This window comes from Strix aluco, chromosome 22 (genome assembly GCF_031877795.1).
Source record: "Strix aluco isolate bStrAlu1 chromosome 22, bStrAlu1.hap1, whole genome shotgun sequence".
NCBI lineage: Eukaryota > Metazoa > Chordata > Aves > Strigiformes > Strigidae > Strix > Strix aluco.
In genome coordinates, this window is record NC_133952.1 from 8,783,483 (window position 1) to 8,798,811 (window position 15,329).

At 57.6% G+C, this 15,329-nt stretch overlaps 2 protein-coding genes across 2 annotated transcripts in view; one reads left to right on the plus strand and one right to left on the minus strand.

The window, feature by feature from the left end:
* Window positions 1–15,017, plus strand: part of LOC141933473 (uncharacterized) — a 35,500-nt gene extending 20,483 nt beyond the window's left edge. Inside the window, exons 2-10 of the mRNA XM_074848183.1 lie at window positions 8,031–8,457; window positions 8,646–8,806; window positions 9,241–9,329; window positions 9,566–10,057; window positions 10,755–10,907; window positions 11,824–12,000; window positions 12,353–12,585; window positions 13,225–13,331; window positions 13,790–15,017. Coding sequence (XP_074704284.1) covers window positions 8,210–8,457; window positions 8,646–8,806; window positions 9,241–9,329; window positions 9,566–10,057; window positions 10,755–10,907; window positions 11,824–12,000; window positions 12,353–12,585; window positions 13,225–13,331; window positions 13,790–13,926 — 1,797 coding nt within the window. The 5' untranslated portion in view covers window positions 8,031–8,209 and the 3' untranslated portion in view covers window positions 13,927–15,017. The remainder of the gene's footprint in view (window positions 1–8,030; window positions 8,458–8,645; window positions 8,807–9,240; window positions 9,330–9,565; window positions 10,058–10,754; window positions 10,908–11,823; window positions 12,001–12,352; window positions 12,586–13,224; window positions 13,332–13,789) is intronic.
* Window positions 52–5,448, minus strand: LOC141933668 (uncharacterized). Its single transcript, XM_074848548.1, has 6 exons — window positions 5,084–5,448; window positions 4,539–4,944; window positions 4,003–4,067; window positions 2,498–2,521; window positions 1,947–1,991; window positions 52–1,508 (listed from the first exon to the last, which is right to left on the minus strand). The coding sequence occupies exons 1-6, from the start codon at window positions 5,446–5,448 to the stop codon at window positions 1,418–1,420; spliced, it is 996 nt and encodes a 331-aa protein (XP_074704649.1). The 3' UTR covers window positions 52–1,417.
* Window positions 15,018–15,329: the final 312 nt, after the last annotated feature.

Here is a 15,329-nt window from a genome sequence, read left to right on the forward strand (position 1 = left end):
ATCAGGCCCAGTCAGCGGGTTTAGGAAAGGCAGGTCCTGCCTGACAAACCTGATCTCCTCCTACGACAGGGCGACCTGCTTATTGGGTGAGGGAAAGGCTGTGGGTGTTGTCTGCCTTGACTTTAGCGAGGCCTTTGACACCGTTTCCCACAGCATTCTCCTGGCAAAACTGGCTGCTCGCGGCTTGGATGGGCACACGCTGTGCTTGGTAAAAAACTGGCTGGATGGCCAGGCCCAAAGAGTGGTGGTGAACGGAGGTAAATCCAGTTGGCGGCCGGTCACGAGTGGTGTCCCCCAGGGCTGGGTTTTGGGGCCACTCCTGTTTAACATCTTTACTGATGCTCTAGACGAGGGGATCGAGTGCACCCTCAGTCAGTTTGCAGATGACACCCAGTTGGGTGGGAGTGTTGATCTGCTCGAGGGTAGGGAGGCTCTGCAGAGAGACCTGGCCAGGCTGGAGCGATGGGCTGAGGCCAACTGGGGGAGTTTCAATAAGGCCAAATGCCGGGTGCTGCCCTTGGGCCACAACAACCCCCAGCAGCGCTACAGGCTTGGGGAGGAGTGGCTGGAGAGCTGCCAGTCAGAGAGGGACCTGGGGGGGATGGACAGCCGGCTGAACAGGAGCCAGCAGTGTGCCCAGGTGGCCAAGAAGGCCAATGGCATCCTGGCTTGTATCAGCAATAGCGTGGCCAGCAGGGACAGGGAAGGGATCTCACCCCTGTGCTCGGCACTGGTGAGGCCGCCCCTCGATGAGTGGGTTGAGTTTTGGGCCCCTCACTCCAAAAAGGCCATTGAATGACTCGAGCGTGTCCAGAGAAGGGCAACGGAGCTGGTGCAGGGTCTGGAGCACAGGTCTGATGGGGAGCGGCTGAGGGAACTGGGGGGGTTTAGTGTGGAGAAGAGGAGGCTGAGGGGAGACCTCATGGCCCTCTACAGCTGTCGGAAAGCAGGGTGCAGAGACGGGGGATGAGTCTCTTTAACCAAGGAACAAGTGATAGGACAAGAGGGAATGGCCTCAAGCTGCGCCAGGGAAGGTTTAGACTAGATGTCAGGAAGTATTTCTTTACAGAACGCGTTATTAGGCAGTGGAATGGATTGCCCAGGGAGGTGGTAGAGTCCCCACCCCTGGAGGTGTTTAAGAGTAGGGTTGACATAGCGCTGAGAGATATGGTGTAGATGGGAACTGGCAGTGTTAGGTTAATGGTTGGACTAGATGATCTTCAAGGTCCTTTCCAACCTAGTTGATTCTGTGATTCTGTGAGAAGCTATGCTCACCCAAGATTTGGCTTCAAGTACGTTATAGTCTGTGGCAGTAAGACAGCAGCAATTGTAGGAGGAATCCTCCAGTGACTACTGAGTACCGCAAAAGAGAGCCAACAGATCCCACAGAGCAGCACGGACCCTTGGAAACAGCTGCTTAATGTACCACGTAGGAAAAGCACAAAAGGAATAGAGCAGTACTTACGTTTACAAAGTCACCTCCTTGGATCATGAAATCCTTTATTACCCTAAAGAAGTAAAACAATACTCAGTTCTCAGTAGACAAATGTCTCAAGAAGCTTCGCACGGGGCAAACAGGCGTTCTGCCTCGCTGCACAGCGACAGTTATCAGCCTCTGTGAATGCTACAGTCTAAAATCTGCAACAAAGCTTAACTACTCGTTGCTGTTGGGTAATTTGGGACCCATTGCTGCTCGAGCAGGGATAGTGATTAGAGGACAGATGCCAGAACGTGATCTCTGACCTGACACCCCAGGCACGGGGGATCCCTCCCAGTGACCCCAGCGTACACACCTGACAGACCCCCAAATGCCCCAGAGCTACGCAAGGACGGTATCAGCCAAGACCTACAGATGCCTCCCGGACCAATAATGCCCGAGGCAGCTCTCCAAACCACATCTAGCTCAGGCTGCTACTGCAGTGCCTAAACAAAAGCAGAGGAATTACCTGTGGAAAGTGCTTCCTTTACAACCTATAGGGACACCATCCTTCCTGCAAGGAAAGGAAAAGGAAAATCATTGCAACTTACTGCACATCCCAACACAAAACCCTCCCAGGAATTCAGAGTCCCAAAGGCTTGTCCTACACGTTACTACTGCCTTGATATACCACCCCGTGCTGCAGCCTGGCTCCCCGCTGCTGCTACCAGAGGCAAAGGCAAACCTCGAGTGGGCTCTGCCCGCTAAGTGACACGGTTCCCTACAACACCCACACCAGCACCTTTAGGGGATCCCACTGCCATCTGCAGCACGAGCAGGCGGGATTTGCAGACAGGGCTTTTCAGAGCACCCTGAGCACGAACAAAGTCATGCCCAAAGGGAACAATCTGCCACCCCTGCGACGCACCGAGCTCATCACAACTTCGTCAGAGCGGTTTTCTGCAACTCCTTCATGTTGTCCTGGCAGAGTAAGAAACGCTTCCAAGTGAGCCTTCTTCCTGCTCACCCAGCCCTGTTTCTCTGAGTAGGCTACTTTAAAGGACCCCGTAACCCGCTTACCTGAATTCACCCGTACAAAACTGCCTGCAAGACAAAAAGGAGAGCAGAGCGTGAGGCACATCTGCCCCCGGAGGACACAGAGGGCTGCATTCAGCCAACATGCACTGACTGGTGTGCAGGAGTGCCCTCGCTGCACCGGGGATGACCCCAGTGCCACGGAACCGGCAGCAACTCCTCCCCACTGCCATTTTAAAACAGACTGCTCTGCTGCCTGCAGTTGAGGAGCGCAGATATTTAACACCGAGGCCGTGAGGGGCAGTGAACGTGGAGCAGACCCCGTGTTTCACAGAGAACAGGGTACATCCATCTCTGCCGTGTGAAGTGCTAGGGCTCGGACAACAGGCTCAAGCCAGAGTTGACCTATAGATGAATCCTGTATATTTTATAACTGATAACCATTGTGCTAGTAGGTATTGTACTAAGTTATAACAACCTATTTATGCTGGTGTAAAAAGTGCTAAAGCACTGGAATACTGCAGCCTGAACAACAGGCCCCAAGCTGAAGCTGCTAACTTAGCATGTAGTCATTAGTAAAATATGTAAACTCGCTCGTGAAAGACAAAATATAATCAGTAGAGAGGAGAGAATGTATCCAGCTTTCCTTTCGCAGCCTTGTTCAAGGCTGAGAACCCAAGTATTTGGCCTTGTTAGAAACTCCCTTGGTTTCCCCCGCCGAGCCCTGGCCAGGCTTTGGGTGGAATCCAACAGGAGAATGAAACCAGATATTTCCCGCTCAAAACAAAGGTGCCAGTTACTCTGGCTTGTCGATCTCTGGTATATAAGGCTGGGCCCGTTTGCAGCGACTTTGGGTGCCTCACCTATGGGTGGACGCACCGCGTAGGATTTCCCACTTGCCGGGACAGGCTCTCCAAATCCTCGCTGTAACCGGGGCTCCCCAGCGACTGCGGGTCTGGGTGATGATGATAATATATGCAAGGGGTGATGTATTTCTCTTAATTACTATTCTCTCTCTCTCTCGTGCAGTAATGATTTGATGCATTACCCTGTATTTTCCTGCTTGTTGCTTTAAGTGCACTGTTCTGCTTCTTCTCACTGCATGTTTTCTGTATTAGGCTGTTACATTACTTGGTTATCACCAGTAAAGTACGCCTACTCTTTTCACTCTGGTGTCCCAGTTTAATTGGTATCCTTAATCAGCAAAACACCGTGGCAGCGGGACGCCCGAGCGGCGCATCCTTCAGTCAGCGCCAAGAGACCTGCGTGGCCCTGCCGTTAAGGTGCGGCCTTTTCCAAGGGCACCGAGCGCTCGAGAAGCTCCGCAGAGGGAGCAGAGCGGGACCGCAGCCCTTCCCCTTCCAGCCAGGTGCCCTTCCCCAGGGGATCGGGGTGCTCACGGCCGCATCTCTCTGGGAACGCAGAGAGGAGCAAAGCAGTGCGGCGGCTCTGGGGGGACTGGCCACTCTGCCACCTGAGCCATTCCTGCGCCCAAAAGTCTTCACAGCCCCCACCCGGGCTGAGCTGCACAAACGCCGCCTGCTCCTCACCTGAAGTTCTCTGCTGTTTTGGGTACGACGTCGGCGAACAGCTCGATCTTCATGCGGCCGACCTCCTGGGGAGACGGGGCCGCATGAGCCCCCTGGGCCCCTCACACACACACACACACACACACACACACCCCCCCCAGCCTCCCCCCGCCGCACCCCCCACCCCCTGCCCTGCAGCCCTGCTGCCAGCCCTTCCCCCCGCGCCCCTGCAGCCCCACAGCCCCCGACTGCCCCGCACCTCCCTCCCGCTGCTCCCCTCCGAGCGCTTTCGGTCGCCCCCCGCCAACCCCACGACCAGCACTCGACCCCCCCCGCACCCCCCCACGTCGCTCCTACACCCCCAGGGAACCCCGGCACGTCCCCCCGCCCTGCACCCCGCCACCCCCCTCCCGGAGCCCCCCCGCGAGCCCCCCCGCTCCGGGCCCCCCCGGCTGCCCCCCGGCCCCTGCGAGCCCCGCACCCCCGCCCCCCCCAGCGAGCCCCCGCAGCCCCTCCCGCTGCCGCCCCCGGCCCCGCCGCGCAGCGCCCGAGCCCACCTGCCCGCCGATGGTGACATCGAAGAAGACCACGGGGTTGGTGGGGTTGGACGCCAGCACCGCCATGGCACGCGCCGCTCCCGGAAGCGGAAGTGCCGCCGGAAGCGGCGGCGGCAGCGGCTCCGGCCCCGGAAGTGCCGGCGGGGCCGGGCGGGGCTGAGGCCTCCCCTGGGCGCGGAGCCCGGCGCTGCCGCGGAGGGCGGGCGGCGGCAGCGGGCAGCGCGGCCCCTCGGCCGGCATCGCAGGGGGCTGGGGGCCCAGCAGCGCGTTCCCTGCGGGCCCAGGCGGCCCCGGAGCCGGCCCTGCGGCCGTTCCTGCCCCGAGGCGCCGGAGGCCGCCGGGAGGGTGTCGGGAGACGTGGCGGAGGGCTTGGAGCAGCGGGGTCCGCGGGCTGGGCCGGGCTGTCCTTCAGCCCTCGCGGGCAGCTCGAAGCTTCCCAGAAGCAAAGCCCTTCTTGGCAGGGCCCCCTCCGTCCCTTGGTGCCCGCCCCGCCGGGGAGAGCCCTGCCTGCGCCCGCCGGGACGGGTCCTGCCGCGGGGACTTGCCCGGGACGCTCGGCAGGGCCGGGCCTCAGCAGGGCCTGGTTCTCCAGCCCCGTGCTGGGCTGGGGCGGCCGCAGGGCGGTGCACGGAGGGCACAGAGGGGTCTCCAGTGCCCAGCGGGAGATGGCCGTGGGCTCTGGCAAGCGGCACCTGAGGAGGAGGTGTTGGCGTGCATCAGGGGGATGAGACAAGGAGACGAACAGGCAGAGTCCAACAGAACTGCTCAGCAGGAATTCTTGGATGAGCAGCGCTGGGGGCGCCCTGGGGATTCTCCGCCATACGGGCTCCCAGGAATTAGCGAGGGACAGCAGTTTACATCCACGCAAATCACACGCATGCATGGGATTTCCTGGAAAGGGGTTTCTCATGACAATGAGTTCCTGGAATTCATTTACATAGTCTGGGCACGCGTAGAGAAAACAGGGTGCGGGTCTTTGGTGGTCGAGGGAAGAAGTAAGCAGTCTTCTTCACGGCGTTCACTAGTTGACCTTCTTTCCAGCGCGTGCGCTGTGAAGTAAAGTCCAGGTGCCGCCTTCCTAAATCAGCAAAATCATTTTCCCTGTAACGGGGTCTCTGTGCGTCTTTGTTCGAGCTCCCCTTATCTCATTCTAGGGGTTGCCCAAGTGTCCGCTGAAGGCCTTGAGTCTGCTCTCGGGGATTTCCGTGGGGAGCCTGACGAGCGTTTCAATCTTACCTAAACAGGCAAAGGGACATCAGGAAAGAGTTGAGGACTCGGGAGTCCTTGAGAAAGAAATGAAGGAACACACATGCAAAGCTTGTAGACCAGCTGTATTGAGGGAATCCAGCTGTACTGAGGGAATCCAGCCTCCTCAGCCAGAAGACAGAGACTGGGAGAAGGACCCCCCCACAATCCGGGAGGAGACAGTCGGTGACCTACTGCATCACATGGACACACACAAGTCTGTGGGACCGGGCGGGATACACCCGAGGGTGCTGAAGGAGCTGGCTGGGTGCTCGCCAAGCCGCCTTCCATCATTTCCCAGCAGTCCTGGCTGAGCGGGGAGGTCCCGACAGATTGGAGATTGGCCAATGTGACGCCCATCTATAAGAAGGGTCGGAAGGATGATCCGGGAAATTACAGGCCTGTCAGCTTGACTTCGGTGCCCGGGAAGCTGACGGAGCAGCTCATCCTGAGTGCCATCACACAGCACGTGCGGGACAGCCAGATGATCAGGCCCAGTCAGCGGGTTTAGGAAAGGCAGGTCCTGCCTGACAAACCTGATCTCCTCCTACGACAGGGCGACCTGCTTATTGGGTGAGGGAAAGGCTGTGGGTGTTGTCTGCCTTGACTTTAGCGAGGCCTTTGACACCGTTTCCCACAGCATTCTCCTGGCAAAACTGGCTGCTCGCGGCTTGGATGGGCACACGCTGTGCTGGGTAAAAAACTGGCTGGATGGCCGGGCCCAAAGAGTGGTGGTGAACGGAGGTAAATCCAGTTGGCGGCCGGCCGGTCACGAGTGGTGTCCCCCAGGGCTGGGTTTTGGGGCCACTCCTGTTTAACATCTTTACTGGTGATCTAGACGAGGGGATCGAGTGCACCCTCAGTCAGTTTGCAGATGACACCCAGTTGGGTGGGAGTGTTGATGTGCTCGAGGGTAGGGAGGCTCTGCAGAGAGACCTGGCCAGGCTGGAGCGATGGGCTGAGGCCAACTGGGGGAGTTTCAATAAGGCCAAATGCCGGGTGCTGCCCTTGGGCCACAACAACCCCCAGCAGCGCTACAGGCTTGGGGAGGAGTGGCTGGAGAGCTGCCAGTCAGAGAGGGACCTGGGGGGGATGGACAGCCGGCTGAACAGGAGCCAGCAGTGTGCCCAGGTGGCCAAGAAGGCCAGTGGCATCCTGGCTTGTATCAGCAATAGCGTGGCCAGCAGGGACAGGGAAGGGATCTCACCCCTGTGCTCGGCACTGGTGAGGCCGCCCCTCGATGAGTGGGTTGAGTTTTGGGCCCCTCACTCCAAAAAGGCCATTGAATGACTCGAGCGTGTCCAGAGAAGGGCAACGGAGCTGGTGCAGGGTCTGGAGCACAGGTCTGATGGGGAGCGGCTGAGGGAACTGGGGGGGTTTAGTCTGGAGAAGAGGAGGCTGAGGGGAGACCTCATGGCCCTCTACAGCTGTCGGAAAGGAGGGTGCAGAGATGGGGGATGAGTCTCTTGAGCCAAGTAACAAGCGATAGGACAAGAGGGAATGGCCTCAAGCTGCGCCAGGGCAGGGTCAGACTGGCTCTTAGGAAGGATTTCTTTGCAGAAGGGGTTGTTGGGCGTTGGAATGGGCTGCCCAGGGCAGGGGGGGAGTCCCCATCCCTGGAGGCACGTGCAGGGGGACTGGGCACACCAGAAAGCAAAGCGAGGTGTAGGGGCATCCTGAAATGGAGCCCGGGGACTTGGGGTGCCTTAAAGCGACAGCCAGGGCTCCAGGAATGCAGAGAGAGGCACACCAAGGGGTCCAGGGTGTCCCAAAAGTCAGGCTGAGAACCCAGGAAGCACAAAAAGGGACATGGGGGTGTCCAGCCACCGCCTCTTGTGCTTGCAGGGAGCCTTGCTGGCGAGAGCCTGCTCTGCCGAGCCCGTCTGTCTCCCACGCAGGCGAGCCTTGCAGGCAAGAGGAGGACAGGGGTCCACAGAGCGTGCAGGGAGGTGGGAGCCTTGGAGAGGTGGCCTTGGGCAACCCTGTGCCCCTGGAGACAGTGCGCCAGGGGCTGTTTCCCTTGGCAACGTGGCCTGTGTACACGCAGAGAGGTTCTGAGCACCCGGGACACTCCCAGCCCCCATTGAGCCCTTTATGATGTCAGCGCACGGCCCCCAGAACAAGGGGTTCTGTCCCAGGCCCTGCACACACAGTACCTGGTGGTGCTGCCAGTGCTGTGCCAGTGGGCTGGTGCTGGTGGCACTGGTGGAGCTGGTGCTGCGAGTGGAGCTGGTGCTGCTGGTGCAGGTGCTGGTGGCAGCGCTGGTGGAGCTGGTCCTGGTGGAGCCGGTGCTGCCATCGCTGCTGGTGGTGGCTCAGCCCGCAGGCAGCTGCCCGTGCCCTGCCACTCCTTGGGGTTGGCTCCTCTGTTGGCAGCCGGCACCCGGCAGTGCCCACTAAGTCCTGCCTGGCAGCGCTCCCCAGGGATGAGCGAGGGGAGGCGGTTCAGTGCCCATCCCCGCCGGGCCATGAGGAGGATCTGGCGGTGGCTGTGCGGGAGGGCCAGGAGCATGGGGGCAGGGGAGGGTGCCGAGTCCTCCAGGAGCAGCGGTGGCCATGAGCTCCAGCCGGAGGGCCGGGACGAGCTGCACCGTGCAGCCACCAGCGGCAACTTGGCCCCAGCGCGGCCGCTGGTGGAGGAGCGCGACACCGACTGCCGGGACAAGGCCGACAGGTAACGGGGCGCAGGCAGGCGGGTGCTGCCTGGGAAGCTCCGGGGCTCTTTTCCTCCCCTGGGGCTTAGCTTTGTGCCTGTGGGTGTTCGTCCTCGAGGGAGGTCACTACGGAAAGGGCGGGCAACAACAGGCCCTTCTCCTTGCCATGAGCTGTGCCTACGACTGGCTCTGCTCTTTGTCTCTCCAGGCGCAGGCGCAGTGGCAGCGCGCGGCCTGTGGACCCCAGCAAGCGGGAGAAGAAGGGAGAAGCTGCTCCAGGCCAAGGCAAAGGGGTGTCAGCATCCAGCGCTCCCCGTGGGGCAGCAGCTGCTGCAGCGTGGCCGCGTGCACCCGCCCTGCGGAGAGCAGGTAGGACTCTGGTGTGGAGGAGGGATGGGGAGAAGGCCTGTCGCCTGCCCTTCTGGCGGCTTGCCGTGGAGACGGGCCGTTTGGAAAGGATGATGTGGTGTGGCTGATGATCCAGGAAAAAATGCACTGCCAGGCCTTGTCCCTGGAAAGCAGAATTCTCGAGACGCTCATTCCTTCGGGGCTCATTTCTAATCACTTTGAGCCATCCCGTCATCCCCCTGGCACACGGAAAAGGCGTGTGCGCTAGAGGAGACGAATTCCCCAGCAGGAAAAGAGACGTGTCTGGAATCTGCATTTTGACAAGTCCCCCTGGGTTTGGGGTGTGTGGCTGTGCTAGGATTGTCTCTGCAAGCATGATGATTGGGAAAGCACTGTAGGCATCAAGGAGCTGTGTTAGCTCACTCTGGTTTCAAAAACGTGTGTTTTTAATGTAGATGAGCCTGCCGCCTGCTTGGAGTCGGCCGTCCGTACGTCGCCATCAGATGAAGAAGGCGTCAAGGAGAGCAAGAGCTTTGGGCAGGAGGTATGCCAAACCAAAGATTTTCAATTCGAGTCCTCCTTTTAGGATTACGTTCCATGCCACTGCAAAGCAAGACTTTTCCAGGAATAATGTCTAAGGCAGAGTTATTGAAAACTCTTTGATAATCTGCTGTCAAGCTGCTGACAGTCCTCGCCTGGTTGTATGAAATGCTGCTGCTACCTCCTGGTTTGAGCTGATTTCCTAAGTGCTGTCCATTTGTGTTCTTCAACTTTGAACAGGCAGAAGATGCCGGAGCCCAAATACCGGCGGTGGGGTCAGATTCATCCCCTTCCCACCTGAGCCCTGGGAGACATCAGCCATCTGAAAGGGTCGATGGGCAAGTGTTTCTGAGAGAATGTCACCAATGCCTTCGCGTGCAAGGAAAGCTCCATGAGGACATGGCTGAGATGCGAGAAGAAAACGAGAGCTTGTCTCGGCAGCTGAGCAAAGCCGAAAGAAAAGCTGATGGGCTGGAAAAGGAAGTGGAGCAACTGAAAAATGCCCTCTTGGAAAAGACATCGGCTTTAGAATGGACAGAAAGAGAATTACAAGAGAGCAAGAGGCAGACACTGGACTGGTATGGTGCATGCCTTCTTAAAGAGCAGAAGAGAGAAGATGCCATCAAGAAGGCAGAAGAGCTGCAGCAGCAACTGGCCCAGCTCCAAAGTGAAAACGTTTTGCTGCGTCAGCAGCTGGGAGACGCGCAGAACAACAGCTGCCTGGAACAAATGGTGAGTGGTGGTGCCTCTACGTGCGAGGCCGACAAGGTAGAAAAAGAGGTGAGGTGAGCGCTGACCAAGACTGACTTAAAGGAGAGCAGTTCCCAAGGCTGTCTGGCGCTTCTAAAAGTCAGCAGGTGTACGGTCCGTGCGCGGGAGTCCTTCGCTCGGCTTGGTTCTGTTTTGCGCTGGGTTTGTTGGAATCGCGGAAGGTTCTGACAAGCCTTGAGATGTTTATAGACACAGACGTACGTAGAAACGCTGAGGCCCGCGTTGGGTTTCGTTTGTGGAGCAGAACAACGGCGGGAAGGATGATACACAGAGCTGGCTCTAGGAAGCCTTGGCTCGGGTCGCTGGAGAAAGGGCTGCAGTCCAACGACAGCTCCCGCGTTGGCATCCCGTTAGATTTTAGCATTAACTTAAGGAACAAGCCAAACCCCACAAAGGCACAGTCTCGGCATCTTCCGAGGAGAACGTGCTGGGAGACAGAAATCTTCCCCAAGAGATGACATTTCTGGAGCTGTCTTCGCTCGCCAGGGGTGGCTGGAGACCATCAGCTGTGCAGATGCCCTCTTCTGCCCGTGGATGCGATGGCTTTGCTTTGCGATGCACTTAGAAAAGTGATCTCGGCCTGTGAACTAGTAACTGGAAGTAAAACTACGCACTTGGGCTTCTTTTAATTTGTACTCCTGTGCCGTTGTTTCCCTAGAGAAGAGAGGCACAGCTGCAAGGAGAGCTCGCTGATGCTGTCAGAAAGCAGCACACAGCAGAAACTGCACTGAAGGCTTTGACGAACCAGTACGGTCGCCTGAAGGCAGAGAACTCCCGCTTGCAGGAGGACCTGGACAAGGCTAAGGCCAAGGTATGCAAAGGCTGTCAACATGTTCATGTCTTTGAAGTGTTCTTTTCCTTCAGCAGACAATATTCTGGGAACAAATCCAGGAGAGATTTGTCTGCGGACGTCACGAGCGTCAGACTAGAGGGTGCTTTTAGCTCCTTTCTGCTGCCCTCTCGCCTTGCCAAGCTGATGCGGCTCTTCAGGGGGCTTGTTTCGAGGCTGAGGGGCAAAGCAGTGGCTTGGGGGCAGCATGTGGGTGGGGAAGAACAAAGCAGCTGTGCTCTTCCGAGTCTCGCTTCTGTTCCCACACCGTCCAAACGTTGTGGCCGTGAGATGAAACCACAAGCCACGTGCCCCCTGATGTCTCTGGCCTTGGTTGTTCTCCCTGCAAGGTTTTTCCTCTGTCGATCTCTGCACAAAGATGGTGTCTAGTTCCCTGGCAGTGGTGGTTGGGGGCAAGGAAAGTGACCTTGGTTTGCCGTTGTCTCATAAGCCAGGCTTCGCCCTCCCTCTAAGGAAGGCCTTGAAGCTCTTGTCCCTCCGCCCGCACTGTCCTCCCCAGCCATTAGCACAGGGGTGTGCGTGGGAGAAGGGACGGGGCACGACAGGAGCGTGGTGGAAGCCAAATGAAAGGCAGCGACCGCGGTGAAATGCCAAAGAGCATCTCCAGAGGCACGGACGTGCTATGATGCTGCAGGAGGAGTGGAGCGCCTTTGCCACGGAGCCTTTCTGGAAAGGAGGGACGGGTGGAAGCTGGAGCAGTCTTGTTGGCAAGGGCTTGAAAGGCGCACTTACTTTCAGGAATCCAAGCGCCTTTTCCCTGCGTTGAAATACAAACTCAGGGCACTGACAGCCATGATCTCGATGCATCCGTTGGATGGAGTTTCACCGAGATTTGAGACCCCTCTGCTCAAGGCAGATTGTTTTTCCCCACATACAGGCGTGCGAACTCTCCGCACAGCTGGAGCTGCAGTCCCAAAAATCTCTGCAGCTCGAAGCTCTAAATAAGGAGATGGGACAGACGGTGACAAGTCTGTCAGCTCGCTTGGCGACTCCTGGCGCGGGTCACACCACAACAGCGCCGGAAGAGAAGCAATATCTGAGTCTACTTTTGGAGGTCAGTTCATGTTCCATTTGTATCTGTGGTCGGCGTTGCGTCCATTTGTGGCTGCGGTCACGACTTTTAGGTGTTTTGTCTCGGGCACGTGGTTCTCTTTGTTAGTGCTGTGGGTTTGGCTTTCCCGTAGGGAAGCCGGGGAGCTGCAAAAGGCTGCGCCAGAGTCTGTGTGTCGTGTGTCGTGGCACCAGTGCGCGTGAAAAACACGCAGCCGTTTTGCTGCTCCTCGTGCAGACAGCGTTTAGGCTGTTTAAGAGCTTTTCTGTAAAAGCGGCGGAAAGAGCAGGTTTGTTGAGAGGGGTGGGCATTGTCTTTGTCTTCCTGTTTCTTGAAGTTGCATCTTCTCTTGTAGGTACAGGCAGCCGCTGAAGCCAGAGTAGAAGAGATCAACACCGCTGTCGCCTCTTGGAGAAACGACCTGGAGCAGATCATTAGAGCTCAGGCTCTCGAGCTGGAGAGAGCAAAGGACAAGCAGGAGTCGACCGCCCTGCTCCTGGCCTGCGCACAGGCAGAATTAAAGAGCTCCGACAAGCGTTTCTGGGTGATGGAGGACATCGCAAGAGTTCTCAGAATCAAATTAAATAAGTAAGTCCCAACGTTTTCTTTTTTTCCCCACGTAGTACAATAGGACCCTTTTCATCGTGGCTTTCCCAACCCACGTCCCTTTCTTGGATCTGGTCAGCATGATGTGCGCACTTCTCCAGAGCCCGCCGTGGGCTCTCCCATGGCAGAGGCCTGGTTTTGTTTCTCTTGACGGACCCTGAAGTAACCAAGCTGACCAGGCCTGTCCGGAGGGTGTTCTAGTGAGTTTTCTTTTAACAGTTTTCTGTAGCCACCTCCCCTTCCTGCACGTACGGTGCAAAAGAGGAGCTCCCTTCCCCTTCTGCTGTTACCCTCCAGCTGAGGAGAGACACACGGGGAAAGGCAGAGGGGACAGAAGAGGAGCCTGTGAGGCAAAAATAATCTATTTGCTGTCCGTTATAACGGTGCACCTTCAGTGTGTGTTTACCGTGGGAGGAGGGAAAGAGCCCCGAGTCCTTACTACCTTCTGGGAAAGGTCTGACAAAGACCTAACACAGACTGCTTGGAAGCCCGAGCAGCAGCACGTGTGGGTGGCTCGGAAGTCTGTGTTCCTCAGCCCAACAGTGCAGTGTCACACCTGGGGAACCACTTGGTGCCACTATGAGCAACAGCCGTTCTTGCACGCTCCTGCATTTCTCACAGGGCTAATGAGAGGCTAGCAGAAGCCAGGAGGAGCAACGGCAGTCAGAAAGCGGAGTGTGAGCAAGACCAGGGGACCAGGGGACCGAGCGTAAACCCATCGGGCTCAGGTAAGCAGCTCCAGGTGTGATTCTTCAGTGCTCGGGTGGGTTAGGGATTACGGTTGGGTTTTGCTTGGGATACTGAAAGAGCGGAAGCCTTTTCCATGTAATTCCTGGTGACGTGGAACCAGGAGAGAGAAGTTGCTTGCTTATCCCGCCGAGCATAAAGCAGGTCTTGTTAGGTGGAAACCCAAAACAGGGCGCGGGCTCTCCAGAGAAGAATTTCATAACAATGGTTCCTCTGGAGTTTCTTTCGCGGGCTTTAGAAAGCTAGTTGCCTGATGGTCAGGCATGGAAAATCTTATTTCCTCCGTTGCGTGTGTCCCTTTCATTCTTTCTGGTTTCCTCTGTGGGCTTAAATCTCTCCAGACCTTCACAGCGTCCTGTCGCAGTTGATAGTTGTCCATTGACTTTGTGGGCTCGCTCTGCTCTAGAACTAACATTGGATCTTGCTTTCTCTCTCCCAGCCACCAGCGAACGTAAAACCAGATCTGGTGGGGATTGTCCCCAGACATCTGCTCTTCCGCCAAATGTCAGCGAAGCCTGGGATATCCCTTCTGGGGCAACTCCGCCCGACAGCGACATTTTGACGGAGAGTTATTAAAGTGGTAGAAAACGCTCAGGAAAGTTGGTGACAATTCTTTGCCTACCCCGTTCTGGAGAGTGAAAGCAGCCATGGAGGCCTGTAGAAAAAAGGGTTCTGCCACAGGCGGCGCCCGGAACAGCCGCCTCTCCAGGAATGGCTTTGGCAGCTCCGTCGCCCGTGGAGCCCTTGCGGGTGAGCGGTGCGGAGGAGCCCTGGAGTGCAGCTCTGTCGACCTTGCTCCCGCCTCCGGTCAGTGGCCTTGTGCGAAGCTCTGCAGGCTCGGGTGAGCCTGACTGCCAAAGCTGCAGCGAGGAGGTGCCAGCTGCGACAGGGAGGGGACGGCTCAGGGCTGTCCCCACCGCCTGTGACAGGGCTCTGCTCCCCTCCCGCTAGTGCAGGTACCACTGGGGCAGGAGGCAAGGCGTGATGGGTGCCCCAGCTGCCAAGATATGCAATTGGAACCTGTGGAGAAATGACTAAATGGGGGAGCACGGAGATAGATACAAATACGTCCTCTTTAGAAATGACACCCAGGGACAGGATGTTTAATCCGTACCTCCTGCTCTCTAGGTCTACGGAGCTGCCGGCTGGAAGGGAGCAGATGTTAACCCCGACTAGGAGAGGCCCCGCACCACAAGGGCCGGGGGAATACACCGGTGTTCCCCGTGCACAGTCTCCCCTCCCTCGGGCAGAGGGAAAGGACCGCGGGCTCCCTGTGGCACCCGAGGGGCCGTCCGGCCCCACCTCAGGGTGTCCCATTCTCACAGGGTGTGTGTTTCAGGGCATCTCCGGAGCCCTGGATGTGCCTTTCTGGTGACCCACCCCTGCACCCTTCCAGAGACCCCTGACAAGCTCAGCCCTGAGGCGTGGCTTTCTGGAAGCAGGAGGGCAGGCCCAGCCCCAAGTCCCGAGGAAAAACTGAACAAGGCCACGGCTTTGACCTGGCTGCAAAGGAGTTAGAGGGAGCACTGAAAACGTACCAAACGTCCCTGGAGAAAAGCATTAGCCAGGATCCCTGTCTGATCCCATCTCGCAGCGGGTCTTCTGAGAACCTCCAGACCACTCTCCTTCCTCGGCACAGCAGGATGTTGATGTTCTTGAATAAAAGGGCCGAGTCCCTGCCTTGGGTCAAGGGCTGCACAGGGACTTTGATGGCCACTGAAAGGGAATGCAAGGGCTCAAACAAACGAATTTCTGACGGTTATGAAGAGTAAACTGTGATGGATGTATGAAAGCTTTGCTTGTGTTTTTCTGTATTTGTTTCTCAAGGACTCCTGACTCCTGAACTTTTTCCTGAGGTCCCTCTGTCTGTTTAGGATAGATTGAAAAGCTGGACTCCTTCGTGCACCTTTAGGGGCACCCTGGTCACCACGATGTGCTGTTGGGGACAGCCCGGACCGCTCAGTGGGGCACCCACAACC